The sequence below is a fragment of the Macaca fascicularis genome, chromosome 18 (genome assembly GCF_037993035.2).
Source record: "Macaca fascicularis isolate 582-1 chromosome 18, T2T-MFA8v1.1".
NCBI lineage: Eukaryota > Metazoa > Chordata > Mammalia > Primates > Cercopithecidae > Macaca > Macaca fascicularis.
In genome coordinates this window covers 78,290,604-78,313,929 of record NC_088392.1, presented here as the reverse complement: position 1 = coordinate 78,313,929, position 23,326 = coordinate 78,290,604, and the positions used below count along the sequence as shown (strand labels likewise).

Below are 23,326 nucleotides of genomic sequence, written 5' to 3'. Positions count from 1 at the left end.
TCAGCTGGGTCTTCATTCACAAATGAGGGGCAGGGGAACCTCATGTGCCAGTGGACATGATACCCTGAGGAGGACATGGTGTCACTTCTGTAGCAATCAGGCTAAGAATCTATTACTTGAGTCTACTGAGGAAACATCAAAGAAAGCCCAAATGCAGAGGCAGGGACTGCGTTCCTCAAAAACATCAACGTAATAAAAGACAAAGGCTGAGGAACTATTTCAGATCAAGAAAACTAAAGAGATTTGACAACTAAATACAACATGTGACCCCAGACCAACCCTTCTACTGGAGGGGGGAATATGCCATAAATGATTAGTCAATTTGGATACAGACAATAGATTTGGGGGAAAAAACTGTATCAATGTTCAATTTGCTGAAGTTCACAACTGTGCTGTGGTTATGGAAGGGAACCTCACCTTAGGAAATACACACTGACGTAGTTAGGATAATATATGCACGTCTTTGATTGACGGAGGCAGGGTGGCGTTGTTGCCCGGCTGGAGTGCCGTGGTGCAATCTTAATTCAAACTCCTGGGCTCCAGCAATTTCCTCACCTCAGCCTCCCCAGTAGCATGCAATGTGATATACGCAACTTACTCCTGAATGGTTTTGAGAAAATGTGGGTATGTGTGTAGGTATATATGCACATGTGAATGTATACATGTACATTATGAATGCATGCATGTGTATATATGAACACGCATGTATGCACATATAATGTATATGCACTTATGTGTGGAGGGGGGCAGGGAGGAAGCACCAACAATAAAGCAGTGAGGCAAAATGGGTGTCTTCTCTACTATTCTTAACACTCTTTCTTACAACAATTTCAAAAATTATTTCCAGGTAAAAAATGAATTATTTTAATTTTGTTAAATCAATTAACCATGTTGATTTTTATTAGTATAAATTAATATTTATACTAATTATATACATATATATAAAATCTCTGCTATGCTCCTAGGCATTAAAAAAACTGTTAAAAAGTTATCTCTGGGAAGTGAGATATTGGAAATTTTTTCTACTATATACCTTTCTATTATTTCCAAACCTCTATAATCCACTAGTGTTACCTTCATATGCAGAAAAAAAGAACCAACAAAGAAATGCATCATTCTTAACACTCACAGGTTACTCCCCTACAAGAATGCCTCCACCCTTACAGTATTTTTATATTTTCTAACTCGAGTATTCATTACCATTAAGCTTTAAAATTTACCATTAAATTTTAAAAAATTATCCCAATATCATGTTCAATACGAATGAAGAACAGCGTAAAAATGTAATTTTTAAAATAGCTTGCAGTCTTCACCACAACCTTGCAAAGGTACAAAAGAGGAGTGTAAAAATCAGACGGTGTCTTTGATGAGGAAGCTGCGCCTCGAAGAGGGTCTAAAAATCAGATGGTGTCACTGATGAGGAAGCTGAGCCTCGAAGAGGTTCCATAATTTGTTCCAGGGTTCGTCTCTAGCCAATGGCAGAGCTGAAATCCAAATTCAAGTCTGTCTATCCTCCAAAACCCACACTGTTTGTCCTGCTGCCACTCTACTGGCATTCAATAAAAGGCTGTTGCCTAACACAGATAATGCCTGCAGCTGCACACCCGGTTAATGACTTCAAAAATAAAACGTCAAGCCAAATGCCCAGTCTGCATGTATTAATTTTTAACCCAAATAATCAGACAGCTTCCCAATTTTCCACTTCATTTATACATATACAATAATTGCCACCATTTCTTGAGCATCTGCTTTGTGCCAAGTTCTGCTCTAAGAGCTATACTTCTTTAATCCCCTCCACATCCAACAAACAGGCATAGTTATTACCCTATTTACAGAGGAAGCTGGGACAACAGAGAAATAAAACTGCCCAAGGTCACAACTAGTAAACTGACAGAGCCAGAATTATAACCCACAATCTCATTTCAGCGTCCAGACTCATACCACTTTGAAATGCTTTCCTCCCAAGGTTCTCTCATGCTTAATATTTGGAACTATAATGCTAAAGGCCATTGACGTAGCTAAAAATCTAGGTTAACTTGCTGACAGGTGGGCTATGAAGAGCCTGAATTTCAAAAAGCTTATATTCTGAAACCATATTGCAGTCACACGCCAACTTCTAGCCACTAGTATGGTGTATTCGGTAATTAAGTTTTAGGCACATTATTCTCTGATGTTGAGATTTTCAAAACCAGAAGAAAAAATTATTTTATACTCACAAAAGTGACTGAGACCAAAGTAAGTTCTCGTTTTTATTCAATTAAACATCATTCGCTCAGTTTCACTGTCATTCCCACCGCCTTTTCTCCCTAAAGGCAGCATGGTATGGTGAAGGGCCCAGACTTGTCCAAGACAGTTAAGTTTGGACAGTGAATTTCTCCAAGTGCTTCTCATCTGTGTTTTTTTAAAGTCTGAAAGGTGGCTGGGCACGGTGGCTCACGCCTGTAATTCTAGCACTTTGGGAGGCCCAGGCAGGAGGTTCATGAGGTCAGGAGATTGAGACCATCCTGGCTAACATGGTGAAACTCCATCTCTACTAAAAATACAAAAAAGTAGCTGGGCGTGATGGTAGACGCCTGTAGTCCCAGCTACTTGCGAGCTGAGGCAGGAGAATGGTATGAACCCAGGAGGCAGAGCTTGCAGTGAGCCGAGATCGCGCCACTGCACTCCAGCCTGGGCGACAGAGCCAGACTCCGTCTCAAATAAATAAATAAATACATAAATAAATAAATAAATCTGAAAGGTTATTCTGAGAATAACATATGTAAAGTACTTGACATATAATAAGTACTCTACAGTTACTGCTCTTCAAACTTCAGCCTATTTCAGTTTACAATGTTTTGGACATTCTGGGCCCAATTATCTGCTGACCAGGTACAAGTGCTTAACTAGTTTTGCCTCCTGACAACAGGATCCCCCCCCGTATCCCAATATTTCAATCTGGTATAATCTTACCCTACACCCGCGACTCCAACCTGTACCTAATATAGAAGTACTCAGTATTTATAATATGTGATTAGCATCTAAATCAGGGGTCACAAATTCAGATGAATACAGGAATCATGCAGGTAACAAGTAAGACAGAGTATAAAACAAGCAACGGGAATTACAGGGGAAATGGCTACTTGGCTCCAGAAAATTGTTGCCATGTGGTAATGCAAGACCTTTGTTCCAAATCTTGAATTTTCAAAAAAATATTTGACTTTGTATCATTTCTCCATTTCAACACACACACACACACCCCCTGCAGCACATGCATACACACAGTGTGGATGTGCAAGTAGCCTCAAGATTCCACATATGTGCTTATGCACCTCATCCCTCTTCCCCTAGACTCATTTTACTTCTAAAATTATGTGTGACTATGTACACAGTCACATGTAGCAAGTGGCTTTTAGGGCAACATGTGTCTCAGCAACTGTCTTGTGGCCAGACTTGATGTCTGAGTCCTAGAACAAACCACCACGAGATATTCAGGAGAGCTGAGATGTTCAGTCGGTATCAACTACATCTGTGCCAGACTGATCAACAGACCCTGTGCTAACATCAGGCAGTGGCAGCACTGCTGGAATCATCAACAGGCTTCAGCAGCCTTTGCTAGAGACCGGTGTCCTAATTTCAGTTCTAGCCCTGGCAGTAACAGAAAGTCACTACAATGGGTCCAAGCTGCTACTCATAGGAGCAAACGATATATTAGTACATGAAATGCATGAGAGACCCCAAGGGACTTAGGTGGAAGTTTGGGGGCTTAAAAAATTTTAGGTGAAGGTAAAGCTAGACAAGTAATATTCTAAGATACACAGCTATGCGGCATTTTAAAACATGCAAAATCTACTATAAACCTGATTACATGTAGCAAAACATTGAAACACAAGAATGACACACATTTCAGGTTAGTGGTTTGACAGATGGAAATGTGGACAGGGAAGGGCATCAAGGTGGCTTTAATCATATCTAGGCTCTAAACCAAATAGGGAAAAATAATGTGTCAAAGCTGGGGAAACTTCATAAGGAAAACAAAAGCAAAGAGAAAAGGAAACACTATTCTACAGCCACCTTATCTCCATACTTCTGTGGTATGGGAAACACATTATGAAAATGTCAACATTTGCTGTTGGTATCTCCAACGTACTGTCTTGGAGTTAGACATCAAAGTATTGGATGGAAATAACTGTTTACATATTTAAGTAGTTCAAACATTATTTATTGGAAACATTTGCACTATTTCCTCAAACAAATGCATAGATGTGACAGGCTTAACTACTGAATGCAAATACTATCGTAGCTGTTATCTCCCCCCCCCCCCCATCACCTTGGGATGCAAATGTTTTAACAATGAACACAAATTTCTAGCACCTTAACATTCACGTCGGGAGCCTTTAAGTACTTATGCTCCTCTCCCTGAAATTCCCATTCTGCTCACCACCTGTCTTACAAAGGAACCACTTGGTCCAATTCAAAATTAAGGCTCTTAAAGCATTTCCTTCATTGCAAAATGTACAATCTCCATAATTTCCTAAAACATGCATAGGGAAACTCCTCTAGCTGAGATATTCTATGGGGGTCCCAATGTACAAGAGCATGTCTCCCTTGGAGAAATGAGAATTTATTTGATTAAACATTTAACTTTTAAAAGAAAATCTTAATACCCCAATAACTTCATAAAATTTGCTCAATGGCAAAGTACACAAAAGCACCCAAAGAAATACTCTGCAAAACTTTCTTTTGATTCTCAAAAGTTTGTATTTGTTTTCATGTGAAATATATCCTTAAATTTAATTCAAAGTAGCTTAATACCCTCATATATTTATCCATATATTATATACAATTAAGAATATACATTTTGGATTAAAATAGCACAAAAGTTTGCTCCCCACAATTGTAATTCCTAACAAACCTCTACTTGAAACAAGACACGTACTAAGATTAGGAATTCTTACTGCTCTAAAATATTCCAATTCCTTACCATTTCAACGCCCCCCCCCTTTTTTTTTTTTGGCACTTACATATTAGTAACCCTCTCTCTCTCACACACACCCACCCACACCTGTGTTATTTTTCCTCAGGGTTCTTAAGTGCCTATAGTACATAACAATTTTAGTTCTTTGTCAAATTATAAACAGTATCAAGAATTCAGACCACAAAGTCAATTATAAAAAGTAAAACGCTTGCTTTAAATAATCATTAAATCTTAAAGGACCATTAGAAAAGGCCAGTCACATTCTGTTCTCCAGTCTTGAAAGTTGCATAAGCCATTTCCATAAATTCTAGAGCCACCTTCTTAGAGTAACACACTTGTTTAGGAATGTTGATGTTGGTTTTGTTCATGGACTGAGATTGTTAATGGGCAGGAGTTTATTTCTTCTCAATTCTCTGGGAGATAGAGGACGAAAGCGGTCTTCAAAAATTTAAGACTAAAAATCTTAAAGACATTTCGCAAGTAACAGTAGTCCCTGTAAAGTGGAATCAAAGGCATCACAAAATTGCTATACTTACTGTTTGTGAGGAGTCAGTATTTGACTTGGACCAGGACACAAGCTATTTCCTTCATATGGTAGATTACAATGGTTAGGAGCATGGGCTCTACGATCAGACCATCTAGATCCCACTTTCTCTGCTACTTACAGCTGTGCAGACTTGAGCAAACTGAACCTGTCTAAACCTGTCTCCCCTATTCCATAGGATGGAGATAAGTATCTATTCCACAAGATATCAGTGATGACGAAATGAGATGACGTAAAACTAAGTAATAAGCATGCTGAAAACGACATTATACTTGAAAACCACCTTTTGCTTTGAGAAATACATAAGGGACAAAATGAATTTCTCAGGTAGGTAGGTACACTGGGTGTCAGCAAAACGGCAATTAATACTGAAGCCCACAACATTTCTCAAATCGCATTTTGGCGCTGACAGCTCATTTATTCACAAGTCAAAAATCTTTAGTGGTATTCCAGCAATCCTAACTTGACAGGCAAAGCTTTTGTATTAAGCAATACCTAACAGTGACTCCTGCAATTTAAAGAAAAGTAAGTATTCTAAGTTCCCCTGTATTGTTGAAGTAAAGTCTTAATTAAATCTACTTCGTATCTTCCTTTAGCATTTAAAAGCCTATGTAAAGCAACTGCCTGGCCAACGATTGGAGCTTGAAAAAAACTACTATGCCAGGTCTCCACCCCAGACTAATTAGGTCAGTATCTCTGGGGGTGCTATTCAAGCAACAATTATCTTTTATGTTCCTAAGCTCATCACATGAGTTAATGTACTGCCATAGTTGAAAATCACTACAAAAGTTATCTGAATAACTTCCTGTACACTCTCTTTCAAGATGGGTGTTATACATAGGAACAACTGGAAAACAAGAAACTTGAGTTTTAAAACAAGAAATATGGCAATAGGAGGGTATGCATAACTAGAAGGGAACTGTCAAGAGGCCAGGCCAATCAAGTGTTACATTATAAAATGTCCATAACCTCAAGAAAGTAACTATAAAAACAAAGCAAAATGCTTTTGCAGTCACATTTATACTTGGTTTTCAATAAACCACAGAAATTAAGTTGGAGAAAAATAGGATACAACTTATAATTAGTGATTATGCTTAAAGAACATTAATATTATAGGGAAATGAATGAAATGTTCCTAGCAATTGATGCTGCTGAAAGGCAGAATTTGCAATTTTTTATATTTTCCAAAAATTGCCTAAAGTGCACACACTGTGTCAGAAGGGGAAGACAAACTCTTTTTCCCTAGTGATGTATGTTTATACTTCTTTGCACCAACCCAGGACTGGCTGGGCATTCATTCCCAAGATGTCACTGCTTCTGCGAAGAAGCATGGCTGTAATCTACCAAAAGTGGGCTATGAAATGTGGAATGAAAAATCAGCTGTTCTCACTTCCTACTACAAAACAGTTAACTCTATCTCACTAAGCAAGAGACTATCTGCCATCAGAATGCAAGTCCCAGTCAGTGATTAGCTATTAATGCTTAACAGGATATAAATGCACAAACCATCACAATCTGTTGAAATTTTTTGTATTGTGAAAAGGAAAAGGACACTTCACATTTTTAAACAGTTTATTCACGAATAGTTTAATTTCCCTTTAAAGCTAGAAAATAAAGATAATTTATTTACCTTCTGATCTTTGTCTTTCCAAATGGTAAGCATTGATCCTTCCCACTAATAAAGGATGAAATTTTAAAAATCTGTGAATGGGAATATGCAAAGCTCTAGGAAAACTATTAATTGAATGTCTTTAAAGTGGCAGAAGATCACAAGTGGGGAATACACCCTCAAGAACTATATTTTTACCTTACTGTTAAAACTTGTTTTCAAAGTGGTATCACCTGAAAGATTACAGTTCAAAAGTAATTCCCATACCAAATAATATCAACTTTAGGTGAACATCTGAGCTAAATATTTAAGAGTATTATTTTTCTTGGCTGGGTGTGGCAGCTCACACCTGTAATCCCAGCACTTTGGGAGGCCGAGGCAGGCAGAATTCAGGAGTTTGAGCCCAGCCTGGCCAATATGGTGAAACACCTGTCTCTACTAGAAATACAAAAATTAGCCGGGCTTGGTGGTTCACATCTGTAATCCCAGCTACTCAGGAGGCTGAGCCATGAGAATCACTCGAACCCAGGAGACAGAAGCTGCAGTGAGGTGAGATCACACCACTGCACTCCAGCCTGGGCAACAAAGCAAGACTCTGTCTCAAAAAAAAAAAAAGAAAAAGAAAGAAAGAAAGACAAGAGAAAATTACTTTTCTTTGATCGGAATTTCTGAATTTCATACATTTTTCTTCCAAGTGTCATTTTTTTTTAAGGGAACATACCACACACTCAGAACATAACTTCTTAGTATCTTGTAAATACAAGAATGAGGGAAGTTAAGGTACATTAGTTATAGAACAAAAGAAGCTAGTGCATTCAGTGTCACATATGAACTTAAGGCCTTAGTTACTTGACTGTAATTTCAGTATTATCAACAGTGTATTTCCCTCATGCTTACATATACAAGTAAGCAGGGAGATAAAGCAAAAACTTCTAAACATGTAAGGAATGAAGACAATTTAATCTCTATATTATCATATTATCAGTCAACTAATACAGTTTCAAACTATAACTGTTGGTAGTAAAATAATCTGATCACATTTCATACAGCAATAAAAATAACAGAAACAGTCTCATCTATACAATCAGAGCATCTCCTGATATGAACAACAGTTAAGCCCACATACATTTTAAAGATGCTACCCAGACTACAATCTATCTCAAAAGCAACCATGGCATAATGCATTTTATAAAATGCCTACCTAAAAATACATTGTATTTTGTAATGTTATTTATTACCAATGTGGGAAGCATGTCTAGCCTAAACACTATAACCAAACTATTCAACAGTAAGCCGGCAGTAGTCTTACAATAGGAAATGTCACATATACTTGTTATTATAAATAGCATTTTATGTTCATTATTTCAGCCATCTCTCAAACTAAGACAATTTTCAAGTTATCAGAAAAGACACTGAGCTAGAGTCAACAGATTTCTAGTTCCAGCTCTGCCTCTACCTACCTGTGAGACATGGGGAAAGTTCTCTTAACCTTCGTAAGGCCTCAGATTTCTCAACTATAAAACAAAGGGACTGAACAAAATGAATTCTAAGGAGCATTCCCATAAAACGGAATTTGGCTAAATTTTCAAGAACTTCATTTCTTAAAAAAAAAGATCGCTATGAGATACCAAACTTGATTATTTATCACCAATAATATTGATTACATAAGAGCTTTAAGCCAAGGAATTACTGATTCTCCATTTATGGGGTGAAAATATAAGACTCCTTTTAGCATGCTTTTCCAGTTACCGGAAAAGGGGAGGGGGGGATTTTCACAAAAACAGTAAAGCATATAGCAATGGAAATATGACCTGCAGCATAGCATGCTAGTAATGGATAGACATTACTTGTGTTTCTTTTTAGCAACTTGCACACAAGCAAGAGATATAAAAAAATACCACAGCACATAAAAGATACCACAGCACACAATAACACAATGTATGTATCATCTGACAAATTCAAAACACAGTTGAAATGAAAAGGCAACCAAAATACTTCAGAATACTTCACTCTTCTATAAAATGTGTACACAGATCTGGGCCTAAAATACTTCACCACATCCAGTTCTAAAATCCAATTTCCTTTTCGGGTAGAGCGCATCTTTTAAAAAAATAACACCTATGTTTAAGAATAAAAAATCACTTGTACTAGATCGTATGTAGCTAAAAACTGGATCTATTTTCTGATTCCAACATTTTCTATCCTAGTAAGAATAAATGAAGACACAGGACAAATCTAAGTGCAGGAAATATCAGACCCTGTAACACATACTTATACTGAAAATGTGTTTCACATGGTTTAACATTTGCAAAGGACAAAATCATTTTTCATAAAGAAAATTCCACAGGCTTGCTCAGTATTACCAAACTTCCATAATGAACATTATTTTGAGTGCCAAATTGGGCAGGAAAAAACACCTACTTTTAACTATTATGAAATATTATGGAAAGTAGTAAGACTTACTAGGCTGGTTAAAAAGTACTTTAAAACCAAGGAGAGTTAAATCTTCCTTGAGAACATACTCTCAGAACTTAAGAATGGGGTAAAAATCAGATGGAGCACAGCCATGCTGTACACGTCAACTCACTGAAATCACATAACTTCTATTCTCATGGACCTTATTTTCCGTTATCTTGAAAACAAACTGGTTATAATCTCCCAAAATACCAGCAGTACCTCAAAATTTAATCAACTCCTTTCCTGAACAGAATTAGGACTTTCAATTAAAAACACTGTAATATCCGAGAGGGTTTCAATGCAAGACAAACCTTTGCATCATAATTTCAAGTGACCATATATAGTGGACTCCCCTCCAATAACACGACAGACACAGACAAGCTATCGAGCAAGAATCTGTTAACAGTTTTATTTTTTTTATGTTAAATACCATGGGACAGGATTGTAAGGATGAAAAACTCAGTCAACAACTGCCTCACAAGGGATAAGAAAAATTCTGCCATGATATTAGCAAAGGTAAAGGAGGAAAAATTTACACTGTAAGAGGCACCATTTCCCCAAGGAATACCTCTTGGCATTTCCTGAATGAGTGGGATTAGCAATCTAAATAAATCATATTTCAAGAGGTAACAGCAACAGATAAAATTTAAAGGGATTATTAAAATAACATTTACAAGACTCTGAACAATTCTTGAACTCTTATTAAAACCACAAAGAAAGAACAATTCTTTATTTATGAATTTCATAAAGGACTGAATGTGCAACTGACATCTGCTAGTGATGATCGGTACTATACAATTTGTCCAGGAGCCGAACAGTTTGTTTTTATTGGGTTTTCTAACCGTGAGAGATCATTAAAGGCAAAGCCTATATGACGCTGTACACACAAAAAAATGGTCACCGCGGGCCGTACTACCAGTGAAATGGTAGGTAAACAAATCTTTTTCTGGTCAAGAGAAAAAAAAAAGAAATAGCACTCTGCATGCTTCACTCTACAAGATGAATTTCCCTAGAAAGAATCCAATGAAAATGGCTGCAATTACAACAAGAAGTGAAGGAAGAGGACTGGTGACATTATCTCTGAAGGATGCAGTTGAGGTTGATCCAGGTTTATCCGAATGTGCTACCTTTCTGAGCCTTAAACCTTCATCCTAGGAAAAAAACAAACACACAAAAGAGGTTTTTAAAAACAAGCATACTAATGAGACTACTGGAGCTAAAAATCTATAGGGACGGAAAGTAGATTAGTGGTTGCCTATGGCTGGGGACAGAAACAGGGATTAACTGCTAACCACATAAGGAAACTTTCCGGGGGTGATGGACATTCTAAAACTGAACTACAGTGACAGTTATAAAGTTCTGTATTTCAGTGAACTGTACACTCACAGTGGGTGTCTCCATGGGATATAAATTATACCTCAATAACACTGATTTTTTAAAACTGGAGCTGAGAAATGTATTCCTAAAAAATAAAAGTCAGATATGGCTATATTTACCTTTTATTTTAATCCCACTAAAAACATAATTAAAGAAGAGTACTTCCAAGGCGGCCCATGGTATTTAAAATCAGTTACATCTGTCCTAGCCCAGTCAAAAACTACCGGACCCGTGGTCTGCCAGTTGGGTTGACTGACCCACTGCAACTAAGGAACCGAAACAGCAGAGCCACAAGAGGGTATTCTTGCCAAAAACACAGATACGGTTGTCACAGAATTTGGGGGGAAGGAAACGGTTTAGCGTGAAATTTAAGTAACAGTGTTTTCACAAGCTCAAAGCAAAGCAGAGGGCTGTGTGTAAAGGGATAGCACCAGGTCTGGACTGCAAAGCAGAGAAAGAATACTGTTTCTTCAGGAACTACAAATTTAGATGAGAAATGTATGTAGGAAACCCTTATCTGAAGCTCTGCACCTGGAATGGAAACTGAGGGTGCTTCTCTGTGTCAAAACGACAGATCCTCCAGTCAAGAGTGGGCTGCTTCATCCTTGCTGATATGGCTTCACACAGCACTATGTCCTTAGAGGACAAGGTTTCTCAGAAGAAAGCAGAAGTCACTCCAGGCAGGAGGTTGTTACGACACTGTGTGCAATGTGAACCTTGGGAAAAATACTACTACCTGTTAACTATGCAGTTGTCTTTATCTGTGTCTGTTACCTCCCATGATTGTTTTATTGTGCTTATAAATAAACACTAACTAAAAGAGTACACCTAATGGCACAGTTTTATTTGCATTACTGGATTTTCTGGAGTTGGGTTTTTTTGGTCTCATGCTAATTAGTTCTATATAAAAACAGTAGTAATTCTCGGTTTCAGCTACACATCACAAACATCTACAGAACTTTTGATACTCCTGTGATTCTGATTCATTAGGTCTTGGGAAGGCCTGGTAAACTGTAACTTTTTAAAGCTCACTAGGTGATTCACATGCAGTGTGAATTAAGAACCATAGGGCTAGGGGAATTAAAACGGATAGTGAACAGACAGGAGCAAGAAAGTTAACATGGCAAAAAATTATGATGGGCCTGTGTATAAAATGCTAAAGGGTCTGAAATTCTGTAAGCCAGTGGGTCTCCAAGGTTTTTGTTTTATTTTTTTTGTTTTTTTGAGATTTGCTCTTATTGCCCAGGCTGGAGTGCAACAGTGTGATCTCGCTCACTGCAACCTCTGCCTCCCAGGTTCAAGTGATTCTCCTGCCTCAGCCTCCCAAGTAGCTGGGATTGCAGGCACCCGCCACCACACCCAGATAATTTTTGTACTTTTAATAGAGACAGGGGTTTCACCACGTTGGCCAGGCTGGTTTCGAACTCCTGACCTCAGGTGATCCACACACCTCGGCCTCCCAAAGTGCTGGGATTACAGGTGTGAGCCACCGTGCCCAGCACAGCTTTTTTGTTTTACTTTTCCAACAGCAGAATCATCTCTCAAATAAAATCTCATACAGAACATTAGCATACAAAGAGCAGAAACCAGGAATAAAGTCTCTCTCACTTCCCTGGTTCATTCTTCCTATTTTCCAGACCTGCCCCACCTGTCACTCCTACTGTTTACACTCTCCCCTCCATGCCAGAGGTAAACAGTGGCTTTTGAAAGAAAGCTATTGAGCACCCTAAGGAGCACATCTTTATCAAAGAACAGAACTATGGAAGTCATGGCAGATGAAGTAAAAGTAACCAACAAAATCCTTTAAAAGATCCATGGTGTGTAGGTGTGAAATAAAGATATTCTTCCCGCTATCCAGACAAGCACTTGGAAGCAGAGGGGTACCCCTCAAGGGGGTACTATGAAGTATCAAACATGAAGAGACACAAAAATTCACTTTAAAAAGCATTTCAGCAAAGGAGTTCACAGATCGACTTAAGATACAGTGTTCAGAGTGCAGTTCCTATATACACCTAACAAAAGGAATAATCAAATAACTCCCATCATTTAGCTTATTTTAGTTACATATATTTTTGTATCATCTACGTTGCTGCAAAGAGCTTCAGACAAAGCCTAAAGAGCAACATATAGGAATTCAGGTCTTGAAACAATTACTTGTCAAAGACAAGTATTATTCATAAATTTCACACATATTCAAATCGGTCCTCCTTCACCATCCATTTATTCAATCAAATATATGACTACTACACGCATGTACGGTGAATGCAGAGAGAAATCAAACACTGCCCCTGTCCCCAAGGAAATTACTGCCCACTAGAGGGAGAAAGGCCTCTAACAAGTAAGAGCAGTAGAATGCAATCGGCATAGTGGTGGCACAAAGCAGACAGGACAAATCGATTTTTTTTTCTTTTGGAGAGGGTCCCAGCAAACGCTATACTGAAAAATCAACAAGAATATAGTAGCAAGACATTAATATGTGTATGTGCTGTGTCGGGAGGGACAGGGTTCTGAGCCTTTCCAGTCACAGTGAAGAGCTGATACTAAAGCGAAAGAGGGGTGATAAACAGATGCTTCTCCAGCATACTCCAGCCCAACGCTGTCCCACGCCAATATGTGAGCTTCAAATGTGACCCCATATGTAACGTTAAATTTTCCAATAGTACATTTAAAAAGTAAAAAGAAATGTGTAAAATTCATTTTAATATATTCAATTCAACCCAATATACCCAAACTACTATTTCAGTATGTAACCATTAAAAAAAGAAAAATTTACCTTTTTCTGTACTAACTCTTCAACATCAGTATTTTACACTCAACAGCACAGCTCAATTTGAACAAATCCCATTTCAAGCGCTCAACAGTCCTAGGTGACTAATGGCTATGATGTGGGACAACACAATCCTAGTTCAGTGTGACTGGGGCACAAAATGGGAAGGACAGGAGAAACAAGAGCTGAAGCTGGCAATGCTGCAGGCCAGATCACAAATGATTAGAATGTGTGCTAAGGTAAGGAACTTGTGGCAATGAGAAACCACAGGAAGACTTTTAAGAGAGGAGTAGGGTGGGGAGCAAAGGTCAGGACATAATCAAATTGGGGAAAACAAGAAAGAACTGACCAAGGATAAATTTAAAAACTAATTGCTAAAATGGCCTAATAACACTCACATGTCCTATACCTTCATTTAAATCAACTTATTTTCAACCAACAGAACTTACTCTCAGGTGTCGATTTTCTTCTGACAGCTTCATCATTTCTCCCTGAAGTCTTTTACACTCTTCCATTAGTTTCCTTGTTTCAGTATCATTAAGTGAAACACTGTGTGGTTTTGGCATAGGTCCATCTTGTTTAGATGCATTCAGTGGAACGGTTTTGCTAGGTTCCATGTCATTCTGTATTACAAAGATATTGAGATTTTTTTTACCAAATCTTCTTACAGGTTTTAAACAAACAAAAACATAAATTCTACATCTTTGTTTATGAAAAACTCTTTAAAAGGCCTAAATCAGTACATGCCAGCAGTCAGATTAGTCTAAATAACGAGCCCACTCCCTCTATTCCCATAACCGCTGGCATGTACGTCTACCATAGCACTTTATTATGTATCTTAATAATTATTGTTCAAGTTCTTTCCTATAACACTTCAAAGGCTGGGAAAGCAAGAGCCATCTCTCTTTGTATTTACCCCTAAAACCAGCACTTTGGTCAAGAGTAGTTATTCAATCCAAGTATGCTGAATGACTGACGTCAACAAAATCCAAATATGAAGGTCATTTTCCATGCTCTGGTTCTGCAATTCAAATAAGGTTCTGGGGCGTAGGGGGATATTATTGCAATCATTCCAATAAAATTAGAAACTACCTAAGAAAAAACATGCCAAAAAAGCTAACTTCTATTATCATCTTAGTAATGCTGTTTGCTTTAATCCACGTGATTCAACATCACAGTAAAAATTAGCATGCTCTGAAGACTATGAGCCCCAAAATCTTAATCCTAACCAACACTGAACCATTTGAAGTTAGTGTTGAAGGCCTGGAGATAAATATCTATGACAGCATCTACATATTCTTCAGCCTGTGGTCTAAAGTACCCCAACATCCTTCACTCTAACAGCATTTATGTCACCACACATAGTAGCAGTATTAGAGTAACAAGTTTTTTCATTTTAATTAAATTTTTACTTGCTTTAAAATAATTTTAGAAAAAATCTGCTTTTTCAGCTATAAACTGCTAACAAAGACATTTACAAAATCAACTTTATGGCATTCCACAATACTCATTTTATAAGATTTATCAGAGGCTGCACACCTAACACACCATCCCAGCTGCCAAATTTATATTAAGTATAAACAGATTGTTTGCTCAAAGGGCAAAACTTGTTCTTCTTATGAAGGGGATGTGATTTGATTACTATGCCTAAATCCATGTAAAATCTATTTAAAAATGAAAATTTATAATGAGGTTCTAATCAACAACAGTATGTATTTGACCTGTCGGCAGATTCTTCCATTTTTCTTCAAGCTTCCCAGTTAAGAAAGGTTTAAATTAAAGAAGCATACTTCAATTCTTTCTCTGAGTTTTTCTCTTGCCAGCTTTTTTGTTCTTCACCCCAATCTCTTCCACCCCAATCTAATAATAGCCACCTCTACTATTAAAACACTGCTTCAGATATATCTTACCCTGCCAATACATTTTCCTATTATTTTCCTTAATAGTAGTTAGAACTCATTTCAAAATGATTTTCAGTGTGGTCAAATTCTATCCTAACACAAATCCAACTTCTGATAATGAAGTTGGCACACTGACTTCCTTTATAAAGGAGGTGGCAATGGCCACCAATATGGCAACAGAAGAACTTCTAGGTTTCAGTTAAGAATTGGGAAAAAGTATCATACCCATACCAGAAAACTGACGAAAAACTTAAGAGGATGAAGCAGGGTACCATGTCTCATGCCTGTAATCCCAAAACTTTGGGAAGCCGAGATAGGTGGCCTGCTTGAGCCCAGGAATTCAAGAACAGCCTGAGCAACAGAGGGAGACCCTGTCTCTACAAAAAACAATTCTAAAAATTAGCCAGGCATGGTAGTGTGCAACTCTAATCTCAGCTACTCATGAGGCTGAGGTGGCTTGAGCCTAGGAGGTGGAGGCTGCAATGAGACGAGATCCTGCCACTGCACTCCAGCCCAGGTGAGAGTGAGACTCTGTCTCCAAAAGGGGGATAAAAAGACATACATGGGGTCAACACCAAAGAGAAAAAAAACTAAAACAAAGATCATCAAGCTCTTGACAACTAGATTTTTGTTTTTAAATTCTTTACATTGCATAAAATTTTAAATTATGGGGGGAAGGGAAAAACTCATTTCCCATAATCTCATGAAATCAACAAAACTATTATTTACATTACTATTTTTCCACACACATTTTATAAAATTGGGCATACATATTTGCTTATTCATTTATATGCATTTTTAATGATCATTTTAAATGACGTATCATTAAATATTCTATTCTATGCCTTGCCAAAATTAAACATTTTACTTTTGTTAAGCATTTGATGGGCAGCTTTCCATTCTTTCCAATTTTAAATAACACATCCATAAGAAGATATTCCATAAAAAGATAACTAGATTGGAATTAGATTTAGATGTTTCTAATTCTAATAGAATTAGACTTGTAATTAGGTTAGAATTTAAGCAAATACAATTAGATTTTTCTTAAAATGTTCTCTTAAAAATGTTATACTCGGTCACGCGCGGTGGCTTACGCCTGTAATCTCAGCACTTTGGAAGGCCAAGGAGGGCGGATCATGGGGTCAGGAGATCGAGACCATCCTGGCTAACATGGTGAAACCCTGTCTCTATAAAAATACAAAAAAATCAGCTGGGCGTGGTGATGGGCGCCTGTAGTTCCAGCTACTCGGGAGGCTGAGGCAGCAGAATGGCGTGAATCCCAGAGGCGGAGCTTGCAATGAGCCGAGATTGCGCCACTGCACTCCAGCCTGGGCAACAGAGCAAGACTCCATCTCAAGGAAAAAAAAAAAAAAAAGTTATACTACTTTTATAACAAAAAGAATAAATGATAACCAATTTGTGGAGCATAAAGAGACTAGAATGCAAAGAATATAGTGAAGCTGAAACACACTTCAAAAGTGTGCCCAATAAGTTATATCACATACTAGCTAGGCCCCTTACAAACCAGTCAACATACATAATAGGTGCAAGAAAATCTATTTTATTTACATATACATATGCTACATATGTATATGTAATATAGCATATTAATCTTAGTTGGGAGTTAAAAATGGGGAAAGTGTGATGGAAGGGTGGGGTTTGAGTCATGCGTGGAGTGACAATCTGAACAGCCTGATGGAAGAAATTAAGCAGGTGTAACTTTAAGTATATGCTTCCATTCAGGACCTCTAATAGTGAGGTTTGGCTCCAATAAAACAGCTTGTTTCTTTAGAGTTGCTTCAAACTGGTCCAGAAAGAGAAGACTGGTTCTTCTGAGAACCATGAAACAAGCAAACTAGAGGGATTCAACATGCTGTGACTCTTAGTAAATTGATGCATAGTCCCTTACATTTAACACTGCAATTTAGAATAAGCTGGAAAGTCAAGGTGTGTATCAACTAAAATAAAACAATAAACCAACCTTGTCCATTTTTCACTATTTAGCCTATCTGTAGTAATCCTCCATCTATGAGTTCTCCAGTCACGCACTGTATAATGATGTTTTGGTCAACAATGATCCGTACATACGATAGTGTTCCCATACAATAATAATGGCACTGAAAAATTCCTATTATCTAGTGAGGTCTTACAACACATTATTCACATGTTTGTGGTGATGCTGGTGTAAATATACATACTGTACTCCAGTCATATAAAAGTATCACACATATGATTTATGTACAATACAGAATACTTGGTAATAAATGACTATGTTACAGGTTTATGTATTTACTGTGCTATGCTTTTTATCATTTATTTTAGAATGTACTCCTTCTACTTATGAAAACAAAAAGTTAACTCGAAGTCAGACTCCGGCAGGTCCTTCAGGAGGTATTCCAGAAGGCGCTGTTATCACAGATGATAACACCTCTCTGCGTGTTACTGTCCCTGAAGACATTCCAGTGAGACAGGATGTGGAGATGGAAGGCAGTGATACTGATGATTCCGCCCCTGTGTAGGCCTAGGCTGATGTGTGTGCCATGTCTTAGTCTTCACAAAAAAACTTTTTAAAAAATCTTATTTAAAAAATTTTAAAAAGCCTATAGAATAAGGACATAAAAAAGATATTTTTATGTATCTATACACTGTGCTTGTGCTTTAGGTTATGTCAAAATTTTTAACTTTAGAGTTTATGAAAATAGTTACACAAAGCTAAGACTATTAAAGAAAAAAATTTTAATAAATGTAGCCTAAGTGTACAGCGTTTATGAAGTCTACAGTGTATAGTAACCTCCCAGGCCTTCCCATTCACTCACCACTCATTCACTGGCCCACCCGGAACTGCAGACCCAGTTCTGCACAATCCATTCACAGTACACAGGTACACTGGTATACAGGTGTACAATTTTTTTTAATCTCTTATGCCATATTTTTGCTGCGCCCTTTCTGTGTAGAGTCACAGGTGTCCGATCTTCCGGTTTCCCTGGGCCTCACTGGAAGAAAAATTGTCTTGGGCCACACATAAAATACACTAACACTAACAATAGCTAATGAGCTATTTTAAAAAAAAAAATCACCAAAAAAAAATCTCATAGTGTTTTAAGAAAATTTATGAATTTGCGATGGGCCGGATTCAAAGCCATCCTGGGCCACATGTGGGTAGCAGGCTGCAGGTTGAAAGAGCTTGCTATAGATACACAAATACTTACCACTGTAGTACAGCCACAGGCTACACAAGTCTGTAGCCTAGGAACAACAGGCAATACCATATATAGGTTTTTTTAAGCACACTCTATGATGTTCATACAACAAATCACCTAACAACGCATTTCTCAATATATATTCCCATCCTTAAGAGATGCATGACTGTACTTCTTTATTCTTTTCTAACGACCATCAGAATTTCAGTTCTAATATTCCAAGTATTTCTACTGGGGTTTAATTAGAAAAAGAGGGAACTAGGAATTGGAAATACAAGAACAAGTTTGCAAAGAAGCCTTGGGAAGAACAAAGGAGAAAAAGGACATAAACGTGGGGCTACAGTCTTACAACTAACATGAGTGATGGATAAAGACGCACGTAAAAGGAGTTAAGAGGCTAAAGTCAAGAGTACTGTCATAAACCCTGAGAGGCAGAATTAAGGGTTTAACCTATGAATTAGAGACGGGATTTAAGTAACAAGGTTATCTGAAATTTTCTTCCCACCCTAAACAACAATTTACTGTTTCTCTAGGATCATGATTCCCAGAAGTAAATTCCCAATCACAAAAACAAAAAAGTATTAAACATTTAAACAGTAATTTTTTAAAGCCTTAGTAATGCATATCATATGCAAAACCAAATCAAAGTATAAACAATCTGCTAAAACTGTGGGGTTGACCACTTGTGGTGGCTCACACCTGTAATCCCAGGACTTTGGGAGGCCAAGGCAGGCGGATCACCTGAGGTCAGGAGTTTGAGACCAGCCTGGCCAACATGGTGAAACCCCACCTCCACCAAAAAAAACAGAAAAATTATTAGCCAGGCATGGTGGCACATGCCTGTAGTCTCAGCTACTGAGGAGGCTAAGGTGGGAGAATTCAGCCTGGGTGACAGAGTGAGACCCCGTCTCAAAAAAAAAAAAAAAAAAAAAAAAAGAGTATGCCCCCCAAATCTCAAAGAAAAAAATTACACTAACTTCGTAAAGTTCACACTTATACTGTCCTGCTCACTACTGAGATTTTAGTAAGTTCAGAAGTTTTTTAGAACAGAGTAGTTTGTGTGCAAGATTTTTAGGTGCTTTGTGGTTTTATTGTAATTTTAGGCATAGTTCAATTCTATCTACTTCATATAACACACGCACAATACCACTTATCTGCTAGATATCTACATTTTTAACTTAATCATTAACACTAGTAGACTCCTAAGTCTGTTAGCTCCCTATAACAAACCTTCTGTTTCTCCTGTTTCAACACACTGAGTTCCCTGGGGTCATCCTTCGTGTGATAACTGGCGGGTGTTGCAACTGTGTTGTTGATGCTGCTCATTGAAGTGACAGTCGGAGCATTCCCTGGTGGAGTTATACCCTGAGATGGCATGGGAAACATATTCTCAGATTCTCACCGAACTCTGATTTCTTCTGCATGATATTGGGAATGACTGACACAGAAACCATTAGGCTCTAAAACATTAACACTTCATAAAAATGCATTAATGCATAAGAAACGATACTAATAAGTAATAGCTATGTTAAAGCAAAAGTAGTTTCTGAACTCCCTTTTTATATTTCCCAAACAAAATAAGTTATAATCTAATGGCATTATGTGCACCTAATAAATGTACATACTTCATTAAAATTTATACCAGCCTTACATTGTTTTAAAATGAATACCATCTAATTCTTTGTGGCTTTTCATGTTTTTTACTAATTAATAATTGTCAATAATCTGAAAAACAAGCACCTTCATGTCTTCTTACCTTTGATAACACTCAATCTGAACAATTTTATAAACCTCTCTTGTACTTTTATTAAAAGTCTATCCCCTAATACACTCACGCCCTCACACACATCCCAGGCCAATAAACACACTTAGAAAGACTCACATAACCATTAACTCCATAGTTCTCTTCCTTTCTTTTCAAATTCCTTTAATAGATAAAAGCAATACTGTATTATACAAACAAGCAGGAAAGGGATTCCTTAATTATACTTACTGATATCCCATTTGTTCTCTGTCTCAACAGAAAATAATGTATATTCAACCATAAAATGTCTTTATAATAAGACCCCTGACATCTCTGTTCTTTACAGCCCCTCAGTCTTCATTAAAACAAACCAGTTTTTTTTTTCTAGAAAACACATCACCTTCAAATGTCAGATGGAGGACATAAATGAAATGCAATACATTTAAGAAATTCAGAAAATGTCAGTGTTAAGGCCTCGAAAATTTTTTAGAAGTGAACACAAAGAACTGAATAGGTCATAAAACTTCAAAAATAATAAAACCACATCTGATCCTTAAAAAATAACCACTACCACTAATTGGACATTACGTATTTCATAATACAGAGCTGACAATCCGAACAGAGCTAATAATTCAAAGAACCCTATTTTGTACAATAGTCAGCACTTTCGTATCATGTGCCTCCAGCTGTCAACAATACACGGAACATGCTGAATGGCTTTCAGTACTAGCACTGACAATAACTCAACTGAAGACACTAGGGGCCATTAACAAAATGAAATGTATTGGCACACACCTGCTGATCGCGAGGACTAGGGTAACGACACAGCTCAGTGTGCTTAAGGATGGTATTTGCTTATGTTTATTATCCAGGAAAAAAATACTAAGAGTCCTTTTGTTCTAAAATAAAAGGTTTCCTAAGTTTCCTGGGGCACCTTATCTATGATCCAAATCAGAGAGCTATTTCCCAAAAAGTAGCCCACACTTTAGTGATGGTTCAAATAAATGAGAATTGTTTTGTCACAAATAAATGATTTATTTAAACTATAAAAATAAAAATATGAACTCAGTCACTGTGATTCTAAAGTTGGCTCCATTTTTTTACCCTATAAGATGAACACAAAACTTCAATCTTTCCTTACTTACATATTCAGTATCAAGGTCCTAAAAAGTCTAAGGAAATCAACAAAATAACATCATACTTTTTCACTGCATTCCAAACATGTAAACACCCAAGAATGAACAGCATCCGTAAAAAGATCAAAATCCTCAAACAAGTGGGGTATATGTATACAACACACTTGATAGGGTTTGGATCTGTGTCCCTGGCAAATCTCATGTCAAATTGTAATCTCCAGTGTTGGAGGTGGGGCCTGGTGGGAAGTGACTGGATCATGGGGGTGGGTCCTTCGTGAATGGTTTAGCACCATCCTCGTGGTACTGTTCTCATGATAGAGCTCTCATGAGATCTGGTTGTTAAAAAAGAGTGTAGCACCGCCCCTTCGCTCTCTCTTGCTCCTGTTCCTACCATGTGAGGCATCTGCTCCCCCTTGCTCTCCACCATGACTGGAGGTTTCCTGAGGCCTCCTCAGATACAGAAGCCGTCATGTTGCCTGTACGCCTGCAGAACTGTGAGCCAATTAAACCTCTTTTCTTTATAAATTACCCAGTCTCAGGTATTTCTTTACAGCAATGTGAGAACAGACTAATACAGTACTTAAATACCAGTGTACTTCTTTCTGCACAAGGATACAGGAAGAGGGGCTGGGGAAGTGAGGAAGTGGGGTTAAGACACACTAAAAAAAAATCATGAAGTTCAAGACTTGTTACCTCTACAATATCTGAGGAGAGTGCATCAACAATTGTGATAGCTATTGCAGAATCTGTTTTCAACACTAACCAAATTTTTCTAAGTTGACTACCAAAAATGAAATTTTGATCGACTCTTTAAAGTAAATGTGACCCATAAAAATGGTGCTTATCTGAGGTGATATGTTAATCAGCTTGATTGTGGTGATCATTTAATAATGTATGCATATATTGAAACAAAAAATAAAGGTGTAAAGAACCCCTATGAACTTCTCCACTGCTCTAAACACTAAATAAAGCTGAACAAACAATACAAATGCCATCCAGAGTTCTATGTTAAATCCTAAGCTGTTACCAGCAATGCAGTTAAAAATTAAACTGATTTTGCTTAAGTTAACACACTTTTTACAACATACTAATAAACTAAAAGAATAAAAGATCGAAAGATCTCAAAGAATTATCTGTATCACAATCATAACTGTAAGATAAAAAGCATATTTTCCACTCTATACTTTTAAAAAATACATCACCAAGTTTTCAAAACATTTTTGTTCATCTTGCACATTTAGAAATGTATTTTCTTTGAATAAGGGAGTGTCATATTTCAGCAATTGTGTAAGTCAGGATTCAGCGTCATATAGCATTTTACCAATTCATCTGAAGTAAATTAACAAACTGTGCATCACACTATCCAATAATGTTCTAATTTCCAAAGAGCCAAATTTCATGCTAAACAAAGAAAACAAATATTAACTACTAATTTTATCTACAGATACTAGAAAGAAACTAACATGTCAAAAATATTTTTTTTAACCAGTTTTATCAACTTCACCTATAAAGAATATTGACCTAGAAAGAGCAGGATACAATTATCAATAGGGTCTTATTACCACATGAATAAAATATTAAGAAAGAGGTGTTCTGTTATTTACCTTTAGACAGATATAAAAGGTTTTATCCTT

At 37.3% G+C, this 23,326-nt stretch overlaps 1 protein-coding gene across 11 annotated transcripts in view; it reads right to left on the bottom strand.

Annotated features, from left to right (window-relative positions):
- Window positions 1–9,949: 9,949 nt before the first annotated feature.
- VAPA (VAMP associated protein A) overlaps window positions 9,950–23,326 on the bottom strand; it is a 40,162-nt gene continuing 26,785 nt past the window's right edge. For 6 of the 11 annotated variants that reach the window (XM_074022932.1, XM_074022935.1, XM_045378131.2 and 3 more), the window contains 3 exons: window positions 20,043–20,177; window positions 14,161–14,334; window positions 9,950–10,718 (listed from right to left, as the gene is read on the bottom strand). In XM_074022932.1, coding sequence (XP_073879033.1) covers window positions 10,560–10,718; window positions 14,161–14,334; window positions 20,043–20,177 — 468 coding nt within the window. In that variant the 3' untranslated portion in view covers window positions 9,950–10,559. The remainder of the gene's footprint in view (window positions 10,719–14,160; window positions 14,335–20,042; window positions 20,178–23,326) is intronic. The other 5 variants (XM_074022936.1, XM_045378133.2, XM_045378134.2 and 2 more) reach the window with 1 other exon arrangement.